This window comes from Sorex araneus, chromosome 4, assembly GCF_027595985.1.
Source record: "Sorex araneus isolate mSorAra2 chromosome 4, mSorAra2.pri, whole genome shotgun sequence".
Taxonomy (NCBI): domain Eukaryota; kingdom Metazoa; phylum Chordata; class Mammalia; order Eulipotyphla; family Soricidae; genus Sorex; species Sorex araneus.
Window position 1 is genome coordinate 194774724 of NC_073305.1, and position 26509 is coordinate 194801232.

General features: G+C 42.9%; 2 protein-coding genes across 3 annotated transcripts in view; one reads left to right on the forward strand and one right to left on the reverse strand.

The window, feature by feature from the left end:
- LOC101543688 (cytochrome P450 3A12-like) overlaps positions 1–12305 on the forward strand; it is a 39065-nt gene extending 26760 nt beyond the window's left edge. The window contains exons 12-13 of one of the 2 annotated variants that reach the window (XM_055136126.1): positions 9861–10017; positions 12231–12305. In XM_055136126.1, the coding sequence (XP_054992101.1) occupies positions 9861–10017; positions 12231–12305 (232 nt within the window). Of the gene's footprint in view, positions 1–9854; positions 10018–12230 lie in introns of both variants that reach the window. The other variant, XM_004617343.2, reaches the window with a different exon arrangement.
- Positions 12306–24338: 12033 nt separating this feature from the next.
- LOC129404388 (olfactory receptor 2AE1-like) lies at positions 24339–25283 on the reverse strand. Its single transcript, XM_055136767.1, has one exon. It carries the CDS (start codon positions 25281–25283, stop codon positions 24339–24341), a length of 945 nt encoding a protein of 314 aa, XP_054992742.1.
- Between the last annotated feature and the right edge of the window lie 1226 nt (positions 25284–26509).

Here is a 26509-nt window from a genome sequence, read left to right on the forward strand (position 1 = left end):
CCAAATTTCCCAGCACCACTTCTTTAGAGGATTTCCTTGTCCCACTTTGCATTTCTTGCTCCTTTCTCAAAGATTAAGTGGCCATATATTTGGGGGTCTATGACAGGATATTCAACTCTGTTCCACTGGTCTACAAGTCTGCTTTTATCCCAATACCCTGCTGTTTTAATTGCTACTGCTTTGTAGTAGAGTTTGATGTTGGGGAACGTGACGCCACCATCTTCTTTTTTCCAAGGATTGCTTTAGCTCTTCGTGGGAGTTTATTGTTCCATATGAATTTCAGGAGTGTCTTGTCTATTTCTTTGAAAAATATCATGGGTATCCTGATAGGGACCGCATTAAATTTGTATAGTGCTTTGGGCAGTATTGCCATTTTGATAATGTTAATTCTCCATGTCCATGAGCAGGGGATGTGTCTCCATTTCCTGGTGTCCTCTTTTATTTCTTGAAGTAGTGTTTTGTAATTTTCCTTGTATAGGTCCTGCACCTCTTTGGTTAAGCTGTTTCCAAGGTACTTGATTTTCTGAGGCACTATTGTGAACGGGATTGTTTTTTAATGTCTCTTTCTTCTCTTTCATTATTTGTATATAAGAAAGCCATGGACTTTTGGGTGTTGATTTTGTAGCCTGCCACTTTACTATATCGACTTATTGTTTCTAGGAGCTTTCCTGTAGAGTCTTTAGGGTTTTCCAAGTATAGTATTAGGTCATCTGCAAATAGTGATAACTTGGTCTCTTCCTTTCCTATCTGTATGCCCTTGATATCTTTTTCTTGTCTAACAGCCATGGTCAGGACTTCCAGTACTATATTGAATAGGAGTGGCGAAAGAGGACAACCTTGCCTTGTGCCCAATCTTAGAGGAAAGGCTTTCAGTTTTTCCCCATGGAGAATGATACTTGCTGTGGGCTTTTGTTAGATGGCTTTGACTATATTGAGGAAAGTTCCTTCGATGCCCATTCTGCTGAGACTTTTCGTCATAAACAGGTGCTGAATCTTGTCAAATGCTTTCTCTGATCATATGTTTTTTTAAATTTCTTTTATTGATATGGTGAATTATGTTGATTGACTTGTGAATGTTAAACCATCCTCGCATCCCTGTGATGAATCCTACTTGGTCATGGTGCATGATCTTTTTGATGAGTTGTTGGATTTTATTTGCTAATATTTTGTTGAGGATCTTTGCGTCTGTGTTCATCAGGGATCTCGGTCTGTAATTCTCTTTCTTTGTGGTATCTTTGTCTGATTTTGGTATCAGGGTGATATTTCCTTCATAGAAACTGTTTGCAAGTGTTTTCGATATTTCAATATCCTGGAAAAGCTTAAAGATGATTTGGAGTAAGTCCTCTTTAAAGGTTTGGAAGAATTCATTAGTAAATCCATCTGGGCCAGGACCTTGGTGCTTAGGGAGACTTTTTATTACCATTTCAATTTCTTTGATGGTGATAGGTCTGTTCAGGTATTCCAGGTCTTCTTGGTTCAGCCTTTGGAAGCTATAGGAGTCTAAGAATTAATCTATTTCCTTGAGGTTTTCGTGTTTCATGGCAAAAGATTCTCAAAGTAATCTCTGAGGATCCTTTGAATTTCTGTAATTTCTGTTGTAATGTCCCCCTTTTCATTTCTAATTCGGTTTATTAGGGTTTTCTCTCTCCCTTTATTTGTGAGTCTTGCTAGAGGTTTATCGACCTTTTTTATTTTCTCAAAGAACCAGCTCTTGGTTTCATTGATCTTTCGAATTGTTTTTTTTTTGTTTCCATCTTATTAATTTCTGCTCTGAGTTTTATTATTTCCATCCTCCTTTTCGGATCGGGCTCCTTTTGTTGGTCATTCTCTAAGCTCTTAAGTGTGAGGTTAGGTTACTTATTTGGGCTCGCTCCTCCTTCCTGAGGAATGCTTATAGAGCTATGAACTTTCCTCTTAACACAGCTTTTGCTGTGTCCCATAGGTTTTGGTAACTCGTGTTCTTATTGTCGTTCGTTTCCAGGAATCTTTTGATTTCCTCTTTGATTTCCTTCCTAAGCCACTCATTGTCCAATAATGAGCTGTTTAATTTTTAGGTGTTTCATTTCCTTTTCTGATGTGTGTGTGATTTATTTCTAATTTCAGCGCATCGTGGTCTGTGAAGATTGTTGATGCAATCTCTATCTTCTTAATTTTATGGAGGTATGTTTTGTTGCTCAGCATGTGGTCTATCTTGGAGAATGTTCCATGCACACTTGAGAAGAATGTATATTCAGCTTTTTGAGGATGAAGTGTCCTGTATATATCTACTAAATCCCTTTCTTCCATTTCTTCCCTCAGATGCCGTATGTCCTGGATAAGCTTGATTATGGTCGATCTATCAAGAGGTGATAAAGCGGTGTTGAAGTCTACCACTAGTATTGTGTTGCTATCTATATCTTTCTTCAAGTTTATGAGTAGTTGTTTTAAGTACTTTGCTGGTCCTTCATTAGGTGAATATATATTTAGTATTGTTAGTTCTTCCTGTTGTCCAGATCCTTTTATCAATAAGAAATGACCTTCACTGTCTCCTGTGACCTTCTTCAGTCTGAAATCAATATGATCTGATACTAAGATGGCTACACCAGCTTTTTTTTATTGGAGTTGTTTGCCTGTTGGATTGTTTTCCAGCCTTTGACTTTGAGCCTGTGTTTGTGAAGAGCATCTTTTCATGTGCCTTTTGGCCATTCGTATTACTTCCTTGAGAAAATTTCTGTTCATTTCATTGGCCCATTTTTTGATGGGGTTAGATGTTTTCTTCTTGTAGATTCCAACCATTGCCTTGTATGTCCTTGATATCAATCCCTTATCTGATTTTCTTTGTATTTTGGTCACTGTATCTTTTGTGGTGCAGAAGCTTCTTAGTGTAATGTCCCATTTGTTTATCTCTGTTTCCATTTTGTTGGTCAGTGGCATGTCATCTTTGAATATACTGTTAGCTTTAATGTGGTGGAGTGTTTTGCCAACCTTGTCTTCAATGTATCTTATGGATTCTGGTCTGATGTTTAGGTCTTTAATCCATTTTGATCTGATTTTTGTGTGTGGTGATAGGTCGAGATCTAAACCCATTTCTTTGCATGTGGTTGTCCAGTTATGCCAGCACCATTTGTTACAGAGACTTTCTTTGCTCCACTTTACATTTCTTGCTCCCTTATCAAAGATTAGATGTTCATACAATTGGGGTTTTGTGTAGGGATATTCCACCCGTTCCATTGGTCTGTGACTCTGTCTTTGTTCCAGTACCATGCTGTTTTGATTATTCCCGCTTTGTAGTAGAGTTTGAGGTTGGGGAGGGTGATGCCTCCCATCGTCCTTTTCCCAAGAATTGCTTTAGCTATTCGTGGGCGTTTATTGTTCCATATGAATTTCAGAAGTGTTTGCTCCATTTCTTTGAAATTTTTCATGGGTATCTTTATAGGGATCGCATTGAATCTGTATAGTGCTTTGGGGAGTACAGCCATTTTGACAATGTTAATTCTTCCTATCCATGAGCAGGGAATATGTTTCCATTTTCTCGTGTCCTCTTTTATTTCGTGGATTAACGTTTTGTAGTTTTCTTTGTAGAGATCCTTTACCTCCTTAGTTAGGCTAATTCCAAGGTACTTGATTTTCCTGGGGCATGATTGTGAATGGGTTTTTTTATGTCACTTTCCTCTGTCTAGTTATTTGCGTATAGAAAGGCCATGGATTTTTTAACCTGCGACTTTACTGTACAAGTCTATTGTTTCTAGGAGTTTCTTGGTAGAGGTTTTAGTTTTCTCTATGTATAGTATCATATCATCTGAGAATAATGAGAGCTTGATTTTTTCCTTTCTTATCTGGATGCCCTTAATGTCTTTTTCTTGCCTAATTGCTATTGCAAGTACTTCCAGTACTATGTTAAACAAGTGGTGAGAGTGGGCATCCTTGCCTTGTCCCTGATCTTAGAGTGAAGGCCCTAAGTTTTTCTCCATTGAGAATAATGCTTGTCATGGGTTTGTGGTAGATGGCTTTGACTATCTTGAGGAAAGTTCCTTCTAAACCCATTTGGTCAGAGTTTTCATCATAAATGGGTGTTAGATCTTGTCAAATGCTTTCCCTGCATCTACTGAAACGATCATATGGTTTTTATCTTTGCTTTTGTTGATATGCTGTATTATGTTGATTGATTTCCGAGTGTTAAACTATCCTTGCATCCCCAGGATGAATCCCACTTGGTCATGGTGTATGATCTTCTTGACGAGTTGCTCTATTCTATTTGCTAATATTTTGTTGAGGATCTTTGCATCCGGGTTCATCAGGGATATTGGCCTGTAGTTTTCCTTGCTAGTGGTGTCTTTGTTTGCTTTTGGTATAAGGGAGATATGTGCCTCATAGAAACTGTTTGGAAGGGTTCCTGTCTTTTCAATTTCCTGGAAAAGCTTGAGGAGAACTGATATCAGGTCCTCTTTAAATGTTTGGAAGAATTCGCTAGTGAATCCATCTGGGCCTGGGCTTTTGTTTTTTGGGGAGACTTTTGATTACTGTTTCAATTTCCTTGCTATTAATGGGTCTATTCAGGTATTCCAAGTCTTCTTGGTTCAGTCTTGGGAGATTGTAGGAATCAAGGAATTTATTCATTTCTTGTAGGTTCTCTTGTTTTGTGGCATACAGACTCTCAAAGTAGTCTCTGATGACCTTTAGAATCTCCTTGGTTTCTGTTGTGATGACCCATTTTTCATTTCTGATTTGGTTTATTAGGGTTCTCTCTCTCTTTCTTTGTGAGTATTGCTAGTGGTTTATCAATCTTGTTTATATTCTCAAAGAACAGCTCTTGGTTTCATTGACCTTTCAGATTGTTTTTTGGGCTTCCATATCGTTAATTTATCACTTCTTTCCTTCGGCCAGGTTGGGGTTCCCTTTGTTGATCTTTTTCTAAGGTCTTGAGCTGTGAAGTCAAGTTATCTTTGTAGGCCCTTTCTCCCTTCCTGAGGAATGCTTGAGAAGCTATAAATTTTCCTCTTAACACAGTTTTAGCTGTGTCATAGGTTTTGGTAGTTCGTGTCTTCATTCTCATTTGTTTCCAGGTATCTTTTGATATCTTCCTTGACTTTCCTGACTCACTCATTGTTCAATATTGAGTTGTTTAATTTCCAAGTGTTTGGTTTGGTTCTCCATGTCTGTGTGTGATTAGCTTCTATCTTCAGTGCATTGTGGTCTGAAAAAATAGTTGATACAATTTCTTTTAGGCAGCAGAATATTGTTTTCAGTTTCTGGATCCATTTTGACATTCTGTGTCTCCTGATAGGTGCATTTAGACCATTGATATTGAGACAGATTATTGTCATGGGGTTTTGTGCCATCTTTCTATAAGGGTTTGTTGTTGTGTTTTCTTTCTTGTTTTATAAGAAAGAAATGGGTGTTTTCTTTCTTGTCTTACAGGAGCCCTTTTAGTCCTTCTTTAAAGATGGGTTTTGAGTCTATGAAGTTCCTGAGCTGTTGTTTATCTATAAAACGGTGTATCGTTCCATCGAGTTTGAGTGAGAGTTTGGCTGGATAAAGTATTCTTGGAGAGGCATTCATTTCATTGAATATTTTTTCCCACTATATTCCACCATTTTCTTCGGGTCTTGAGGGTTTCCTTTGATAGGTCTGGTGTAAATCTAAGGGATGCTCCTGTATGTGTGATTTCTTTCTTTGACCTTGCTGCTTGCAGTATTGTGTCTCTATCTGTGGCATCCATCATTCTGACTATGATATGACTTGGAGTGTTTTTATTAGTATTTCTTTTACTTGGCACCCTTCTGGCTCCTTGGATCTGGATGCTTGCATTCTCTAACTCTGAGAACTTTTCAGCAATGATCTCTGTAACTGTGGTTTTTTTCATTGGGGTTGGCTCCTTGTCCTTCCGGTACTTCGATGATTCTAATGTTGTTCCTCTTGGAGTCATCTCCTAGGTCTCTGATTTGCCTTAGAGCTATTTTGAGGTCTTTTCCCATTGTTTGTTGTTGCCTGTATGATTTCTGCTGCTCATCTTCAAGTTAGCTGATTCTGTCTTCAGCTGTAGACATTCTACTGTTGAGAGCACCTACTGAGTTTTTTTTTAAAAACTAAAATAATTTTTTTTTATTTTTTATGGTGATTCCATTAATAATGTTTTTTTTAAATTTTTATTTTTATAAAAATTTTATCACCATGTGGAAAGTTACAGAGTTCTCAGGTTTATGTCTAAGTTATACCGTATTCAAACACCATCCCTTCACCAGTGCCCATATTCCACACAACCAAAATCCCGGGTATACTCCCCGCCCCCCACCCCAACTGTATAACTGATGAATTTCAATTTATTTTCTCTTCACCTTGATTACGTTCCATATTTCAACACAAAACTCACTATTGTTGTGGGAGTTATATCCCCAAACAAGATAACCCTAATAAGGAGGCAATTGATAATTAGTTTTCATTAAAAGATTGTATGTTTTCAGGTTATAGAAAAGGTCATGCGGCTGCGTTAGCGGCCGCGCGGCTCGGATGTGTCCCAGTCCCGAATCCTGGAGCCGTGTTTGTTGCTGCTCAGTGTCGCCAGGGTTCCATCTGGAGAAGGTGTGCTGGCAGCACCTCCTCCTTCCGGCCCCCCGGTGTTGCTGGCCCCGATTCAGGTCCGGAGCATTGTCCGGGCCCTGTTGCTCACCAGACTGCCTGCCGCTTCTCTGTGGATTGTGGCATCAAGATGGCGCCGAGGGTGGGTCGAGGGCGTGACTTCCGGCGGCCGGGACCACTTGGAGTTTTGGGCTGGCGCCGCCCCACTCCAGTGCCCCCCCCCCCCCCCGTGGCTCGGATGTGTCCCAGTCCCGAATCCTGACCTACTGAGTTTTTAAGTTCATCTACCAATTCCTTCATTTGTGACATTTCTTTTTGTAGCCTTCTTATTTAGGCTCTCATTTCTTCTTGAATTTTCTCAGCTATCCATTCCCCCATTTCTTTCATTTCTTCCTCTAATTTTCTGTATGTCTGTTCCATTGATTCTTTGAGTTCCTTGAACAACCTCAGCATTTAATCTCAGAATTCTTTGTCGGAGAGATCATATTTTTGCGTACCCCCTGTTGAGGATTCAGGACTCTTTTATTCCTCCTCTATTCGTAGTGGAGACTTGCACTGTTTATTCATCTTGTTATAGATTTATAGAGGTAAAACCTTTAAGTTCACTGGCACTTTTCCCTCTTATTGCAGGGAAGAATTCTGAATAAGCTTGATCAACGGTGGTCAACCTTCTCCTCATCTATAGTATGTCTTTCCTCTTGGACATTATTCTGTGACTTATGATAGGCATCTAGTGAAGCATTGGAGGAGATATTCTTTCATATTTGGCTTTGTATAACTTCTTGTATACACTTGTTTTTTGGTGGAGTTGGAGTAGGCCAGTAGGTTATTGTCGCATTTTGTTTGAGGTAGCCAGAACGTTTTCCACAAAATTAGATAATAAAGGTTGTGATGTGAGTTGAGAGTGCTGGGAGTGGGAAATATAGCTGCGGCCGCCTGAGCTACTGCCAGCCCCATAGTAGGCCACGCCCACTTTGATGAGGACACGCCCCTTTCAGTGAAGGCCACACCCCAGCCAGTCCAGTTATTAATGCCTAGTCCACAGACCTGGTTGCGCAGGCGCTCAGGGCAGAGGTGAGGGCAGATGCCCACTGCCGGGCTGGTCCTCGTAGTAGACTTTGGGGAGCGCAAGGCTGGACAGGAAGAGAGCACACCTCTATGCATCTTTTAAAGACCTTGTTACCCTGCACTATTTCAACACTGGTGTCTACAAAGTATCCATAGTGATTTGTTAAAGGCATTCAATACTCCAACACCAATCCACCACCACGATCACCTTCCATCGACCATTGTCCCCAATTTTCCCAAATACTCCTCAAGCCTGCCCCTGTAGCAGATCCACAGTCATTTATTTTATATTATTTTACCAATAAATTGCCAACAGAATTATCAAAAAGTATTTTCTTAGAAGAAAATTTGTGTAAATTGTTGTACCTCACCTTGGAAACATTAAGTTCTGTAATAAGGATTCCTGAGATGCTGTTACAAGTTAAGCCTGTTTTTGTTAGTCAAGACTGGTTGGCTATTATGTTACTATCCCATCCAACCCGGTAAACTACTACTACTGGATTGTCAGTGTTGTAGAGTTTGGAGATGTCTAATAGCTGCATGCACTCAAGGAAATCCATAATATTTAACTTAGCAGTACAGCTGGAGTTGAATTTGGAGGGGTCACACCCAGCGATTCTCAGGGGTTACTCCTGGCTCTGCATTCAGGAATCACTCCTGTCAGTGCTTGCTGGACCAGATGGAATGCCGGCAGTTGAACCCGGCAAGGCAAACGCCCTCCCCTCTGTACTATTACTTCGGCCTTGGAGTTAAATTTTTAATTGGGCGGTGGCTTTGGGCAGAGTACACTCCTGGAAGCACTGGGAGGTGTTAGGAAGGCAGCCCATCCCAACCCTGAGAAGTCCTGGAGATTTCAGATTCGGGGACCTGTGTACTTGAGTTCTGGGGAGGCCATGCAGTCTGGCTGAGGGCATGGTAATGACTTTGGATTGTGGGATTGAGCAACTCCCGACTGTCCCAAGTGTCTCAGTCAGGAATGAGTGTCCTAGAGATTGTTCGGCTAATTCATCTCTCTTGAGATTTATTTATGAGTCTCTGGAGCAAGGCCGGTAGATGAGTTTTGAGCTTATATGGTGGCAGAGTGGTTTGTTAGCCTCTCCAACAACCATCAACCACATTCCATCCGCACATAACTCCCACTCTACTTTATATATATGTATATATATACATACATATCATTTTACGTTTAACTGGGTAGTACAGCTGGAGTTAAATTTCTCATTGGGCAGTAGTGGCTTTGGGGTGTGGGCAAGCTATACATCTGTAAGTACCAGGAGGTGTGGAGGAGGTAGTCCATATATTCCCTTAAGGGAAAAATATGTAAGAAACTATGCCTCCCAAATTGCAAGGACTATGTTGAAATACATGATCACTGTGCCTACAGCTGTTTCCTCAGTCAAACCAAATATTGAGAAACAAATTTGCAATAATCATGGATTTAATCTTCGAGGACTTAATATACCAGGGGAGTGGACAGACAAGGAATTAGATGACTCTAATATGTAGAATTGCATTGTCTGCACACGTAAATCATTTGACTTAAGCTAGTTTGTGGGAAAAGAGCCGCAGGGAAAGGGAGGAAAAAGTAACATGTTAAGGAATGGAGTTATTTTGCTTGTTTGTTTGATTGGGGGACTACACCCAGCAGCACTCAGGATTTCCTCCTGGTTCCGCCCTCAGGGATCACTCCTGAAGAGCTTGGAGGACCATACAGGGCACTGGGGATCAAATCTGGACCGACCAAGTGCAGGACAAACGCCCAACCTGCTGTACTATCTCTCCAGCTCTTAAACAACTGTTTCTGACTTGGTCCTCAATGACTTCCTGACCTACATAAAGTGAATCGAGGAAGAGCCTGACTTTCCCTTCAGCTGGGATCTTTTCAATCCTGCTTCTTTTCAGTATGTGAAATGCTCACCACCCAGAATGTAATCTTAGTTTTTAAAGTTATGTCTTCTTTTTTTTTAAAGTTACATCTTCTTTACAACAGTGCTCATTTCATCCCCTTATCATAGGAGCACTATGAATATAGGGGTGGCACCGATCTGCACACTACCGTTTTCACAGCAAAATAGCCAAAGGAATATTATGATGACAATCCCACAAACGTTTCTGTGTACACTGATTGTAAAATCTCAGTGATAATGTGAGACATGTAACTTTTGTGTTTTTTTTACTTTTGTGTTTTTTTATTATTCACTAACTTGTTTCCATCAATGATCTGCAACCAGGTTCAGCAGTCAGAACAAGGACAGCATCAGTCCTTATGTCTACATGCCCTTTGGAGCTGGTCCCCGGAACTGCATTGGCATGAAGTTTGCTCTCATGAGCCTGAAACTTGCTGTTGTCAAAATACTGCAGAACTTCACCTTCAAACCTTGTGAAGAAACACAGGTCAGATAGTTCACTCTGCATCAGTGATGTTCTATAGGGAGGTGATTATTGAATGATCTCTCATATCTATGTACAGGTGATCACTCATCCTTCAGTAACTTCTTCTAAGTCCAAGAGATCCCTGTGCAGCCATCTAAAAACTCTGGATGCTTCAGTTCTGGAGTACTCAGTTATGACTTGGTGGAGACTCACTGAAGAGATCATTTGGATTCAGTGCAGCTAGTGTTATCATGACTGTACACAGTCCTTTGAACTTGAGTCAGTCCACTGGAAGGAAAGGCTCCTCTGCAGAGTCAGAAGTGGCAGGATGACCAGATTAGGGCCCAGAAACAAGGTTTTTCACAGCAGAACTTACAGAAGCTCTCTTAGTGATGATTATAAAATTAGGAATGTTCTTCCTACTCTACCCTATGCTCTCTCCTCCTTCATGTCTTAGTTAAATCCTCAAATCACCCTAGGGAGATCCCCTTAAGAGCCCCAGCCCCTTCTCTGTTATGTCATCAGCTGCTGTTGGCTGATATTATCAGTTCTGCTACCAAACTCAATAATCTGTCATTAAACCATCCGGTTTGGTTCAGTGTGTATCCCCTCTATGTAAGAATGTCTTTTTTTTTTGCTCTTTGGGTCACACATGGCAATGCTCAGGGGTTACTCCTGGCTATGCACTCAGTAATTATTCCTCGTGGTGCTCAGGGGGATCAAACCCGGATGGCTGAGTGCAAGGCAATTGCCCTACCCACTGTGCTATCACTCCAGCCCCTGTAAGAATTTATTTTTTTTTGCTTTTTGGGTCACACCCAGCGATGCTCAGGGGTTACTCCTGGCTTTTCACTCAGGAATTGCTCCTGGCAGTGCTTGAGGGACCATATGGGATTCCGGGGATCGAACTTGGGCTGGCCGCGTGCAAGGTAAACGCCCAACCCACTGTGCTATTGCTACGGCCCTGTAAGAATGTTTTTAACGTACTTTTCCTATAAACTCATGGTGTCAGGCAGAGACCCTGTTATTGCTGAACCAGTGATAAATTCAGACTGGTTATAAACAAATTGATACAGAGTGGGTTAGGCACAAATTTAACCTATTTCATTCTGAAAAATTGAGCACACACATGTCATTTTTTGTATGTGCAAGTTTTGTGTCTGGTACTTGAGAAATACATGTGTGCCATTTGACATTTTTAAAAATTTCAAAGAATGATGTGGTGTTTCTTAGAAGATCTGGAGTCCCTCTATCAGGAAACATAGAAAATCAACCAAGAACCATGAAGCTTATTTTTCAAGACTCGTGCAGATACTGTGCTGCTCCTTCCCTTTAAGAGATTTTTTTCAGGTTTATATGGGATGCTGGAGGTGGACTTTGCGTCTTACGTGGGTTTAGGGTATCCTTGGAGCTGTTCTTCCGGAGGGTAGAATCAGGGATCTCAGTCCTGAGAGGAAGCTGCCCTCTGGACCATCTGAGCTGAGCCCCATGAGCTTCCAGATACACACAGGTGGGTGCTTCTCACCCTCTGTGAGTTTTATTCCCCTCAGTCAACTGGGATCAGAAGGTGATCACCAGTCATTCTCCCAAGGAACTGAATGAGCTTCTGGCAGAGAAAGAGGACAAAGGCAGCAATCAAGACCTGAAAACCTTCAGTGCTCATAGTGCATCTGGGCCCCAGGGGTTGTTAGGACACACAGACAAACAGTTTCTTAATGAGATCCTCCCACCAAGAAGGTGAATCATGACCCTGCAAATTTCTAAGACCCACAAAACTGTGTGGCTGTGGACCGTGCTTTGCCATTGGTGTCTCAGGGTGGCACCCTAAAGAGCACATGTTTGTCACATCATCATGAGCTTTTAGGTGAAGTGTCTAATGATAAAAAGGACCTAAAAACCAAAATTGCCATGCTGCCTAAGAATCTGGTTTGGACTTTAAATATTATTCTTTTGGTTTAAAGTGCCAAAAAATGATTTTGAGTCAGTGTGAAAACTTCCCCCAGCCTGACAGAATGGATGCTGAATAGACATTTTGTTGAATGATGCATGGCTTAATACGTTCACTCTCCTGCTTTGACATATATTCAAGGATTCACATAAAGAATTAAAGGCAGATGATGCTGAAGGACCTTTCATTATTTTTCCAGACATTATTGTTCTTCATGTGTCTTCTCTATTTTGCTTTTTTTGTTGCCTCTCTCATCGTATCTTTTCTGGCTGTTTCCCTGTTGCAGATTCCAGTGACATTAGGGAAGCAAGTGCTGGTTCAACCAGAGAAACCCATCGTTCTCAAGGTTGAGTCCAGATGAAAAATCACATGTGGAGCCTGTGATTCTTGCACTTTGTTCTTCAAGGAAGCTTCATCTCTGGACATTACTGAGCTCAATTTACTTTGCGAATTCATCCCAGTAATGAAATGGCTTAGTTCACTACCCTAGGTGTGCACCTACTGCTTCTGTTCACTCACTTAGCTTCCACTGAGAGTTGGACATATTGAGTGATCTAAAGGAGAAGACACAGTTAAAATAGCTCAGGAACTGATAAAAAAACTTCAATAAACTCAAAATTATCATCCTGTCTCTAGAAGTGTGACCATGTTTTATTTTGAATATGGACTATTACATTGAGCAAGTCTGTGATCCTCTCTTCTCGAACACTCTCTGATGGCTCAGTTACATCAGAGCGAAGCTACAGAACTGAATCAGGAGATGCCCATAATTCTACATTGTTAATCACCACAGTCAGAGGTGGGGGGGACCTTTTTCAGATCAAACTTGATATATTAAGATGAGAGGATAATCCATTGAGACTTTATTTTACTGCGTATAAGAATATTCATAGTTTAAGCCTACATAGTTTATAACAATTAATGAAGACACATTCATTATTAACTTTTAATTTGGTGTTCTTATCACCTTTGATGTTTTTGGAAGGCACGAACTGTTTATCTAAAGGTCTTTGAAGTCCTTTCTCAACTCCCAAAATTTTAAACATAATAAACTGAGTCACAAAATATTTGTTCATCCTTGATTGGGCAGGAGGGTTAAACCACCTGTTACTCTGAGGTATATCAGACTTGAGAGCTCTTTGTTTTTATTTTTGAATCTTCTCTCTTATAGCCCGCCCGCCCGCCCGCCCTCCCTCCCTCCCTTCCTTCCTTCCTCCCTCCCTCCCTTCCTTCCTTCCTTCCTTCCTTCCTTCCTTCCTTCCTTCCTTCCTTCCTTCCTTCCTTCCTTCCTTCCTTCCTTCCTTCCTTCCTTCCTTCCTTTCTTCCTTCCTTCCTGTCCTTTCTCCCTTTCTCTTCTCTCTCCTTTGCCTTCCCTTTCCTTCCTGGATAATTCAGACCTACACCATGAGGTGGGCAGTCACACACTGTGGGGGCAGAGAGAGACCCAGCAGGGGGAAACAGTGGCTCAAGCTGAAGTCCAGGTTGGGTGGGAGGATGGTCCCAGGACGTGGGGAGCTCACCTGAGGCAGTTGGGGTCCAGGCAAGAGGGCGGCCTGGCGAGACTGGCCAGTGCTAAGGACAGATGGAGAGCAAGGGAGGGCGAGAGAGGCAGCCGTGAGTGGGGAGGGGCAGCCTACAGCGGGATGCACCAACCTGCCACATAGCAAAGATGAGGTCAGATTCTCACGGCTGGGACGGAAAGGAAGGGACAGGGATCAGGAGCAGAATGAGACTGTGAGTTCAGTTGGGAATTGACAGTGCCAGTATCAGCCCATGCTTTGTGTCTATGCAGAAGATGAGTTTTGGTGTGTAGGTAGAGAGACACATTTCCCACTTAGTGGCACTGAAATGACTTAGAACATTTTTAATTAATTAACTTAGTTCACTCACCCAGCCGTGTTTCTGAGCTTCTTCTGGCCTTGTGCTCTGGAGTGACCCTTGGCTGAACCTGGGGGACTGTTTGTGGTGCCAAGGATTTGAACAGCTGGTGCCTGAGTTCCCAGTGCATCAATTTCACCACGGTTACACATTAATAGTGATAAGCACATCTCGTGATCAACAAGAGGAAATGTCATTTACAAAAGCAAGATCTACAAGAATAAGTGTCATTTGCCCTAAAAGGAGCCAGGGTTCTGTAGAGAATTGTTGGTAGCAGCAGCATGGATGCCCCCAGGGTCCCCGGGGTGCCCACAGCTGTCGCCCTGGCCAGGTCCCAGTCCCAGTCTCTCCTTCTCTCCTTCTCTAGAATATTCTCACACTGTTACCCAGTGTGGTACCCAAAGCCAAGTCTCAAAGCCTGACCACCTCTCAGGACAGGGGACAAGAGACAGTGGTGAGGATGTGGAGAAATTGGGCCGGCACCTGGACATTGCAGTTGAGATGGAAAGCTGTTTGACGGGTTGTCAGAAGTTGGCGCAGAGTCTGGGTGACCCAAGAAACCCCCAGAGCTGCACAGAGGCCCCAACAGAGCTGTCTGGCCCCAACAGATGCCACACATCCAAAGGTGAGGCCACGAGACAGGGCACACAGAGCGGACGAGGGCAGAGACTGACTGTGTCAGAAAGGACAACAGAGCACAGCATGAGGGCTTCCCACATGGCCCCTCAGTGACACGTGTCTGCGGCCACACACCATGTGACTTCCCAGGAGTATCTCTGTGGGCAAATCCATCAGCACAGAACAGAAATGTCTAGAGTCAAGCAGTCACTTAATGTCATTGACTCGAAAAAGGTTACTTTTATGTTTATCTCTTTACCTCCAATGAACAAAGGGGCTGGAGTAATAGCACAGCGGGTAGAGCGTTTGCCTTGCATGCTGCCGACCTGGCTTCTGTTCCCAGCATTTTATATGATCCCCAAAGCACCGCCAGAAGTAATTCCTGAGTGCATGAGCCAGGAGTAACCCCTGTGCATCGCTGGGTGTGACCCAAAAAAGCGAAAAAAAAAAAAAGCCAAAAACAGAAACCTATACTACTCAGCACATGCCTGCTGCACCTCGTGGCTTTCTCTAGATTCTTCTGTCTGACCACCTTTGCCCTCAAAGGGAGACTCCTGACTGGGCCTGTGAGCTGACTTATTATGTCCTTGTTCCTGCAATAAAAATCGACTGAAGGTGGAGGAAGTACTTTAGAATGAAGAAAAGACAAACATCCGTGGTCCATGGTCCTATGGCAGCCTGAGGTGTTCTCCTTCTGACTTGCCCGACCAAACGCTTATCTATCTGGTGCTGGTGCTGGGGGCTATTTTCAGGGTAGTAATCCAACCTCTGAATGGCTCCAGGTGTCCCTCATCTCAGCCTCCCACAGGCTCCCAGTGGCTCAGCAGGTGTCACCTCCAGCCAAACACCCCAGCAGGTCCTCCAAGCAGGCATCTCTGCCCCATGGTCCCGCTCACCCTGGGCCTCCATAGTGTCAGACACTGGGCACAGTGGACACCCAGCCTATATGGGTAGACACGGCCCCAGGCTGTGGGTAGCCAGAGGATGCCTGCGGACAGGCCATTCCTGCTGGAGTTCACAGTGAGCTGGCCTCAACCTGCTGCTGGGAAAGTTCTGGAATTGGTGTGCACTTGGGGATGCATCTGGTGGGATCTGCTCGGAGCTTCTTGCCAGAACTGTGTTTGCTCCTAAAGCAGAGATGGGCACTAAGGAACCTGACCCCCCTCCCCGCCTCCCGCCACACTCTCCAACCAGTGCCAGCTGAGTTAATGTCTTTCCTAGAAAGCCTGAAACAGTGGAACTCGTCCAAGTGGTGAGTGAGGTAAAAATTGTGTTTTTCTTCTGGGTGCACAGCTGCTGTACTCAGGGCCAACTCCTGCTTTGTGCTGGAGGCTGTCCCTGTGTGTTTATTCGACCATCAGGTGCCAGGATTGAGCCAGGGCTTCAGCATATGAAAGCCTGTGCTCAGTCTACTAAATAATCTCTTAGGCCCAGATGGGTTTTTTAAATTTATTTTTAATTTTGGGGCCATACTTGGCCATTATCAGGACCTTATTCTGGCTCTGAGTCCAGGGGTCACTCATGATTGGGGTCAGGGACCATCTGTGTTCTGAAGATTAGATCCAGATCCACTGCACGCAAGTTGGCACCCTACCTGATGGACTCATACTGTAACCACCATATTAAATTTTGTTTGGTTTGGAAGCCACACCTGGTGGTGCTCAGGGCTTCCTCCTGGCTCTGAACTCAGGAATCACTCATGGCGGGCTGGGGGGTTTTATGGGGTGCCATAAACTTGGGATCAAACTTGGGTCAGATTGTGAAAGGCAAAATATATGTCCTGTCTATTGTACTTAATGCTGCACAGTCAACATAGGTATGCATATATCTTTTTTAGGTTAATGTTTTTAAGTTCTTGGGGTAGATGCCAAGAAGTAGAACCACTGGGATGTATAGAAACTCTATTCATGGATTTTTTCCAGAAGTTTCTGTACTCTTTTCCATACAGCCTAAGTCAGACATTGCTACCAACAGTGATTGAGAGTTCCTTTGTCACACCTCCCCATCAACACTAGTTGTTTGCAGTCTAAGGATTTTTTTTGGTCAGTCCCTCAAATCCAAGTGATTACCTTGCATGAGTAGAGGGTTCTTGGTTGGAAATTCTTTTCATTCAGTACCTTGAACATATCACTTTGTTCTCTTCTTTCTTGTAAGTTCTCACTTGATATATCTGATGTGAGTGATACTTTTATTAGATTGAGAAATTCCATTTTACTATATCCTTATAGTGTATTTTAATGTTGGAGGAGAAAAGCCTCTCATCTATGTTATTCTTAAGATTTATTTGGCTATTTAGTTTTTATTATTCCATATGAATTTCAAAAGCCTTTTTCTATATCTTAAAAAATGACATAGGTATTTTTATAGGCACTGCATTGAATCATTGGGAAAGATTATCATTTTGACATTTTAATTTTTCCAGTCCATGAACAGTAAATGTATTTCTATTTTATCTTCTCTTTATTTCTCTTCATGGTGAATCATACTTTTCTTTGTGTGATATGTACAGTTGATCTTTGACAAAATAAAAAATGTATGAAAGAGAGCAAAGAAATTTTCTTCAATAATGGTGTTGAAAAAACTGCTAGTCACAGGTAAAAAATTGAACTCAGACCCTTTATAATATCACCTGCAGACATAAAATTAGACCACTCACTGGACTTGTGTTCCACTCACTCCATTATCAGAGAGCAAGGGCTGACTATGTCAGGGACTTACCAGGCAGTGAGAAACTCAAAACTAAAACTATCATTTAGGGCTGGGGCAATAGTACAGCAGGTAGGTCATTTGCCTTGCATGTGACTTGACGTGGGTTTTAACCCCAGTATCCCAAATGGTTCCTTGAACACTGTCAGGAGTAATTCCTGAGTGTAGAGCCAGGAATAAGCCCTGACTATTACCAGGTGTGGCTCCAAAACAAAAGAAAGAAAGAAAGAAAGAAAGAAAGAAAGAAAGAAAGAAAGAAAGAAAGAAAGAAAGAAAGGAGGGAGGGAGGGAGGGAGAGAAGGAGGGAAGGAAATAAGGGAGGGAGGGAGGAGGGAAGGAAGGGAGGGAGGAAGGGAGGGAGGAAGGAAGGAAAGAAGGGAGGAAGAAAGGAGAGAAGAAAGGAAGGAAGGAATGGAGGAAGGAAAGAGAGAAGAAAGGAAGGAAGGACGGAAGGAAGGAAGGAAGGAAGGAAGGAAGGGAGGAGGAAAGGAAGGAAGGGAGGAGGAAAGGAAGGAAGGAAGGGAGGGAGGGAGGCAGGGAGGGAGGGAGGGAGGAGGAAGATAGGAGGACGGAAGGAAGGAAGGAAGGAAGGAAGGAAGGAAGGAAGGGAGGAGAGAAGAAAGGAAAGAAGGGAGGGAGGGAGGAAGGAAGGAGGTAGAAAGGAGCAAGGAAGAAATGGAGGGAGGGAGGAAGGGAGGGAGGGAGGAAGTGAGGAAGAAAGGGAGGGAGGGAGAAAGGAAGGAACGAAGGAAGGAAGGAAGGAAGGAAGGGAGGGAGGGAGGGAGGGAGGAAGTGAGGAAGGAAGGGAGGGAGGAAGAAAGGAAGGAAGGAAGGAAGGAAGGAAGGAAGGAAGGAAGGAAGGAAGGAAGGAAGGAAGGAAGGGAGGGAGGGAGGGAGGGAGGAAGTGAGGAAGGAAGGGAGGAAGGAAGGAAGGAAGGAAGGGAGGGAGGGAGGGAGGGAGAGAGGGAGGGAGGAAGGAAGGAAGGGAGGGAGGGAGTGAGGGAGGAGGGAGGGAGGAAAGAAAAAGAATTTCATTAGAGGGTTAGAGAAATAGTACAGTGGGTAACGTGCTTGTCTAAGCAAGCAACCTAGTTTCTATCCCCAATGTCACATATTGTTTCCAGTCCCTCCAGGAGTGATCTCTGCACACAGAGCCAGAAGTAAGCCCTGAGAACAGAGGGGCATAACCCATAAATCAAAAACAAAAAGTCTCTTTTGGATATTTCTGACCTAGACAAGTTATATGTCTATTTGGCATAAATACAGGCATATTCCATATATGACTCATAGAATATTATAATATTTCTGTTACAATATTCCATCCACTCACCACTGCTACCCTACTCCCTTCCTGATATTCATACTCCCTTAAGGTGAGGATCTATTAGAAGTTACACAATACAAGAACTCTGTTGAAATACACAGTCATTGTACCCAAATCAATATATTTCTTAACAAAACAAATATTGAGAAACAGATTCAGAATTTAAAAAAGGACCGAACATTCAAGGACTTAATACCCTAAGGGCATGGACAGATGAGAGATCAGTCAATCAGAATATTGTAGAGTAGCATTGTTTGCCCATGTAAGTCATCTAGTTTAAGCTCATTCATGAGAGACAGAGCGAGAACAAGAGAAGGTCAGGGAAAGGGAGGAATAAATAGCAAGTGAGATGATGTTTTATGTCTTGGTCCCCAGCAAGCATGTGACCTACATGAGCTGAGTAGAGGAAGAACCCTACTTTTCCTTCAACTGGGATCTTTTCAATTCTACCTGCTTTTAGTATGTAAAAAGCTCAATACCCAAAATTTTGGTGTTAAAAATATATATATATTTTAGGAAGAGAACACAGAACCATACACCACTAACATGCCTCCAGACTCCCCACCAGGCTGTTTTATTTGGGTCTAACAGGAAGGGGGGGTTGGTGAACGCCCCTCCTGGCCCCAACAGAGCCAGCCCCGGCAGCCAAAAATTTCTAGAACTCAACTGCCACCAGGCTCACAGCCTCTCTCCACATGCTCAGACGAGCCTCACCCATGAGTGAATCTATTCCTAGATATCTCATACTTTACACCACTAATACACCAAGAGTAACACACAACATTTGATGGGGTTTAAAGTAGAAGGTAACCAATCTTAGGGGAAAATATATTTTTTTATTTTAATGAATCACCGTGAGATATAGTTTCATACTTACAAACTTTCATGATTGCATTTCAGTCAAACAATGTTCGAGTACCCATCCCTCCACCAGTGCCCATTCTCCACCACCTATGTTCCCAGTATCTCTGCCCCCACCTGCACCCTTTTCCATCTCCTGCCTCCTTGGCAGGCACATTTCCTCTTACTCTCTCTCTCCTTTGGGCTGTTATGGTTTGCAATACAGGTACTAAGCAGCCATCATGTTTGATCCATAGTCTACTTTCAGCACACATCTACCATCCCAAGCGATCCCTCCAACTATCATTTACTTACTGCTCCCTTCTCCATCCCAGCTGCCTTTTCCCCCAGCACATGAGATCAGCTTCCAAGCCATGGAACAATCCTCCTTACCCTTATCTCTACTATAATTAGGTGTTAGGCTCATATTATGTTACTTCATATTCCACAAATGAGTGAATGCCATGTCCCTCTTGGTCAACTTGAACCTTGGCCGGAGAGAGGGAATGAGAGTTGAGTGGGCTACGGAGGACTGCATGCAATATACATACAGCAAGTTTATTGTAATCCAAGCTGATTTATAAAGTCCAATTTTAGCAATGATCAGCAGATTACATAAGCCGCATAAACGATATTAATCAAGCTGTGCAAGCAACTTTATTTTTGCCAACATTACTTGTTTTTTCGGTTCCTTCTTGTTTTTCACTTCCTTATCTCAGCCCTGAGAAACAAGGAATGGAAATGTGGGCTTGGGCCTGGCAAAGGCGGATATGAGCCAATCCTCCCTTTAGCTTCCTCTCAAGTACAGCTGCCAGAACATGGTGCCCTTCAGCTTTTCTCTCAAGGCAGGTCGCCAGAGCATGGTGGCCCTTCGACCCCCCCCCCCTTCCAGGCTGGCCGCTAGAGCATGGTGGCCCTTCGGCCACCTGTCAAGGTCTGCTGTCAGGAGATGGCTCACACTCACACCAAGTTTCTCCTCACCTGTCCCTGTTTATAGAAACAGAGGCAGGGATTGCCTAAGCCCCCTCTGCACCCAGCCCCTGTTTACAGGGACAGAGGCAGGGGTGCCTGGGGCCGTCCCCAACAAGTGCAGTCATTCTATGTCTGTCTCTATCTTTCTGACTCATTTCACTTAGCATGATACTCTCCATGTTGATCCGCTTATATGCAAATTTCATGATTTCATCTTTTTTTAATAGCTACATAGTATTTCATTGTGTAGATATATCAAAGTTTCCTTAACCAGTCATCTGTTCTTGGGCACTCAGGTTTTTTCCAGATTCTGGCTATTGTAAATAGTGCTGCCATGAATATAGAAGTGCAGATGTCATTTCTACTGTACCTTTTTGCTTACTTACTGTACCTTTTGTACCTCTGGGATATATTTCCAGAAGTGGTATTGCTGGGTCAAATGGGAGCTCAGTTTCTACTCTTTTGAGAAACGTCCTTATTGTTTTCCAAAACAGCTGGACCAGTCAGCAATCCCATCAGCATTGAAGGAGAGTCCCTTTCTCCCCACATCCACGCCAACACTGGTTGTTTTTGTTCTTTTGGATGTGTTACAGTCTGTGTGGTGTGGGATTATATCTCATTGTTGTTTTGATCTGCATCTCTCTGATAATTAGTGATGAAGAGCATTCATTCATATGCCTTTTGGCCATTCAGATTTTTTCTTTGAGAAAGTTTCTATTTATTTCATCACCCCATTTTCTGATGGAATTGGATGTTTTCTTCTTGTAGAGTTCAACCAGTGCATTGTATATACTTGATATCAATCCCTTATTGGAAGGGTATTGGATAAATATCCTTTCCCATTCTGTAGACTGTCTTTGTATTCTGGTCACTGTTTCTTTTGAGGTGCAGAAGCTTCTTAGTTTAAGATAGTCCCATTTGTTTATCTCTGTTTGCACTTGCTTGGTCAATGGTGTTTCTTATATTAATTATACTATAATTAATTATTATAATTAATTATATTAATATCCTTGAAGCTACCTTTAGCTTCAATGTCATAGAGGGCTTAGCTGACCGTTTTTCAATGTACCTTATGGATTCTGGTCTGATGTTGAAGTCTTTAATCCATTTTGATCTGACGTTTGTGCATGGTGTTAGGTAGAGGTCTGAGCCCATTTTTTGCATGTAGCTGTCCAGTTTTGCCCGCACTATTTGTTAAAGAGGCTTGCACCACTTCACATTTCTTGCTCCCTTAGGGGGAAATATATTTATACAGATATAGATATAATCACACAAACCTCAATCGTTAACAACATGTTATTAATCTCTTATAGAAGGGCTTAATAAGTCCTGGGTGAAATACAACTATCTTCACACACTTTTCTCTAAGAAACCTTTTTTTGGATCATTTTTAGCCAATCATTTATAACAAGCAATACAAAATAAGTTATTTCAGTTCTGCTTTGGGGCCAGCTTTGGGGTTCAGGATGAGAACATCCGAAATATGGTGGTGGGAAGATGTAATGGTGGTGGGATTGGTGTTGAAATACTGAATGTAATCCATTAATGTGAACAACATTATGAAATTAAAAATTAAAAAGTGTATGATGCCCAAACTGCTTTTTAATATTTTCCCAAAGCCTGGGGGCCTGGGCAGTAGTGCAGCAGGTAGGGCCTTGCCTTATACTGACTGACCCAGGTTTGATTCCCAATGCCATATGATGCCCTGAGCTTGCCAGAAGTGATTTCTGAGTTCAGAGCTGTGAGTAAGTCCTGAGCACCACCAGTTGTGGCCAAAAAAAATGAAAACTATATGTATTTTCCCAAACATTATTGTTCCCCACATAAATTCTCTATATTCTCCACAGTATATTCTCTATTTTGCATTTGCTGCTGGCTATGTTTCCTACATTGGTTTTACTGTGCTTGTTTCACTGCTACAGATTCCTGTGACATTTGGAAATTAAGTAATGCTTGTCCCAGAGCAGCCCTTTGTTGTAAAGGTTGAGCTGGGTGGAGGGATATGAGTGGAGCCTGACTCTATAATTTGTTCTTTGAGGAACCTGCATTCCAGAACGCCAAAGAGCTCAAATTCCTTCGTGAATGAATCCCAGAAATGAAGATTAACTTTACTGATTGCCCTGATTTCTACATTTCTTTACTAGGTTTCGTATGTTATAAAGGAAGCAGTTCAAGGAAAATGTCTCAACAATTTCATCAGACAAACTTTTATGAACATGAGAATTATTGTGGTGTGTGTAGAAAGACCAGAATAGATCTCAGGGTTGAGATTGGAATTTTAAAATATTTTTGGTATAGGGGCCACACTCATAAGTATTCATGGCTTACTCTTAGCTCTGCACTTAAGTATAACTCCTGGTGGGACTCAAAGAACCTTATGGGCTACTGGGGATGGAACCCAGGTTGGCTGTATATCAGCCAAACAACCTACGCATTGTACTACCAATCTGGCCCTGAGATTGAAATTTCATATACCACTGGTAATTCATGTTTTCTATATATATATATTTATATATATATGGAAGATGGTGTGTGGGTAGAAAAATGTCATTTCCCACTTGATTCCACTGAAATTACTCAGGACAACAACAGTTCTGTAGCAATGAGCAAGACTAACGTTCAGACCTTGGGTGCTAAATGTTTCACTCTGGAAGGAGCCAAGGTTCTTGAGAGTAATGAGTATACCTGAGGTGAGGGGATAGGAGACTTGAGGAGAACAAAAGCACATAGGGGGCTAGAGCGATAGCACAATGGGTAGGGCACGCGGCTGACCCAGATTCGATTCCCAGCATCCCATATGGTCCCTGAGCACTGCCAGGAGTAATTCCTGAGTGCAAAGCCAGGACTAACCCCTGTGCATCACCAGGTGTGACCCCAAAATAAAAAAAAATCACATAGAAGCAGCTCAAGGGCAGGGAGGGCTCTCACTGACAAGTTGAATGCTTACAATAAGGCACAGTCCAATGGCAAGGGAACTTTTTAGTGTAAGGGTGTTGGGGACGGGTCTGGACACCCCTGCCTCTGTCCCTGTAAACAGGGACTGGGTGCGGGGGAGGCCTAGACACTCCCTACCTTAGTTCCTGTAAACAGGAACGAGTATGGAGAAACTTGGCGTGAGGGCAAGTCATCTCCTGACAGCTGACCTTGACAGGCGGCTGAAGGGCCACCATGCTCTGGCGACCTGCCTCGAAAGAAAAGTTGAAGGGCCACCATGCCCTGGCAGCTGGACTCAAGAGGAGGCTGAAGGGAGGATTGACTCACGTCCACCTTGGCCATGCTCAAGGCCACATCTGCTTTCCCATCTTTCTCAGGGCTGAGATAAAGAACCGAAATAGTAAGAAGGAACCAAAAAACAAGTAATATTGGCAAAAATAAAGTTGCTTGAACCGCTTGATTAAAAATGTTTATGCCACTTATGTAACCTGCTGATTACTGCTAAAGTAAGACTATATAAACCTGCTTGGATTTTAATAAATTTGCTGTATGCCATATATTGCGTGCAGTCCTCCGTAGCCCACTCAACTCTCATTCCCTCTCTCTGGCCAAGGTTCAAGTTGGCCGCGTGGGCCGAGGCATAAGGGAAATCAGTTACCGTGTACTCAGTCTGTTATGTAGTCTGAAGTCAAGCCCAATATTTCTCTCATACATTCCTGGGAATGGGCGAACTGCAAGTTTCATGATAATTAAAAATTTTCAGTGATGCATGTCAAAATAGTCATTTATTGCAAAGGGATTAACAGTAACTGGACAGTGGAGAAAAGCAACAGCTTCTCCCTCCTCCCAACCCTTTGATTAGAGTGAGCTGCAAGTTAAGGGAAGCAAGGACTAAGGGGAGACCTTATTTCCCCTCTGTGATATTCCTCTTGGGGAGCATATCTAAAACACTCCTTGAATAAATGCAGACAAACATAAAGAATGGGGATGTGTGTTCACAGGATTGTGTGCAGGGATGTGAATGTGTGCACGATGGCGTGTCTATACTCAGGACTGCGTGCAGGGATGTGAGTGCATATGCACTGGTGCATCCCAATTCAGTCTTGCTCTCAGATACAATAGTCATTGTCTTTGAGTGATGACATCTCTCCCTAGCACTTTCTTCAGTGCCTTAGCCACATCCTTATTGCGGAGAGTATAAATCAAAGGATTCAGGGTCGGGGTGATGATGCTATAGAACACGGAACCAGCCTTGTCTTGCAGTGGAGTGCGCTGGGATCGGGGTCTCATATACGAGAAGATGCAGGCACCAAACCAGAGAGAAACCACAGTCAGATGAGAGCTACAAGTGGCAAAGGCATTTCTCTTACTCCCAGCAGATCTCATCTGAATGATGCTGTGGAGGATGAAGCCATAGGAGATAGAAACCAAGAGGATGGGGAAAACAAGAACCAGAACGGTGCTGATGTAAACTGTCTTCTCATAAACAGTGATATCTGCACAGATTGATTTCAGAAGAGCTGGAAACTCACAATAGAAGTGGTGGATTGTTCGAGACCCACAGTAAGGGAAGTGCATCAAGATCATGGTGTGAATGAAGGAGTTCATGGATGCTCCCAACCATGATGTAACAGCCATCATCAGAGCCACTCTCCTGCTCATGATAACAGCATAATGCAGTGGGTGACAGATGGCAACATAACGGTCATAGGACATGAGAGTCAGGAGCACACACTCAGCCCCTCCCACTGCCAAGTAGAGGAAGTGCTGGGTAGCACAACCCACAAAGGAGATGGATTTCCTGCCTGACAGGTAGTTGGACGCCATCTTGGGGATGGTGGTGATGAGGAACATCAGGTCCATGAGGGAGAGTTGGCTGAGCAGGAAGTACATGGGGGTGTGCAGCTGGGGGTCAGCACAGATGAGGAGGATGGTCAGGGAGTTGCAACTCACAGCAACAAGGGCAACCACCATGGTCAAGGAGAAAAGAAAGACATGGGTGAGGGAGTCATCGAAGAGCCCTTCCAGGATGAAGTCAGCCAGCGAGGACTGATTGTTCTGCCTCATCACCCTGCCCAGTCCTGTGGACACAAGTGAGCATGGATGAATATGAGGAATCCTGAGTTCAGTAACTTAACAATAAGCCTTTTTGATATAAGAAAGAATTTTTGGAAAGAAAACTGTTCCACCTCTTCTCTCAATTTTAATTATTAAAATAATATTAACAAGAGAGGTAGATCTTCAAACACATGAAATTCTGAAATGACACACTATTCATGGTCTATTTTTATTAATGCCTGGGCGACACCCTGAGATGCTCAGGCATGACTCCTGACTGTGTGTTCATGATCACTACTGTGATGCTCAGAGTCCATATGAAGTACAGGGGTCTAAAGGCAGGTTATCACTGGCAAAGTAGGCGTCCCATTGGCTACACTATGACCCTAGTCTCCTATGGACTATATATATAGTTTTAATCTTGAGTCACATCGCTCACTGTGTTTGGGTTAGGTGCGTGGAGTTTACTCCGGCAGTGCTCAGGCGACCATGTCCTTTGCATTGGAACCTGGGATTCCCTGGCAAGTAAGCCATTACTTCTGCTCTTTGTTCCAAGATTATGGACTCAGCAAGTTCAAACTCAACAAGTTATACACTTTTCTTATCATTAACCAAGAAATACAGAGGTACATACACATATTAAAATGAATGAGTTTCTGGGCATACAGACATTAAATTACATATGTATTAAAATAACCTACAGACAAAATGTAATAGTCATAGGCATTAATTCCTTTTGATAAAAATTACAGGACCTGAGGCTGGAGCAATAGCACAGTGGGTTGGCTGTTTGCCTTCAATGTGGCTGACCTGGTTCTATTCCCAGCATCCCATATGGTCCACCAAGTACTGCCAGGAGTAATTCCTAAGTTCAGAGTCAGGAGTAACCCCTGTGCATCACCTGGTGTGACCCAAAAAGAAAAAAAAATAGAATTACAGAGCCAGAGTGATAGTACTGCAAGTAGGCATTTGCCTTGCACATAGCCAACCCTGGTTCCATCCCCAGCATCTCATATGGTCCCCTGAACACCACCAGGAGTAATTCCTGAGTGCAGAGCCAGAAGTAACTCTGAGCATCACTGGGTGTGATCCAAAAAGGCAAAAAAAATCACAAAGAAGTACATACCAATTATTTTGATTTCTCCTCCTTAACCATAATTTTTAAACATAAATTTAGAGTCAACCTTATATCTGAGTATTTAACACAATATACGAAAGGGGAGCACAAGGTAGAT

Excerpts from the sequence above, each read along its gene's own strand:
- LOC129404388 (XM_055136767.1), bottom strand. The coding sequence starts at position 25,283 with ATGAGGCAGAACAATCAGTCCTCGCTGGCTGACTTCATCCTGGAAGGG.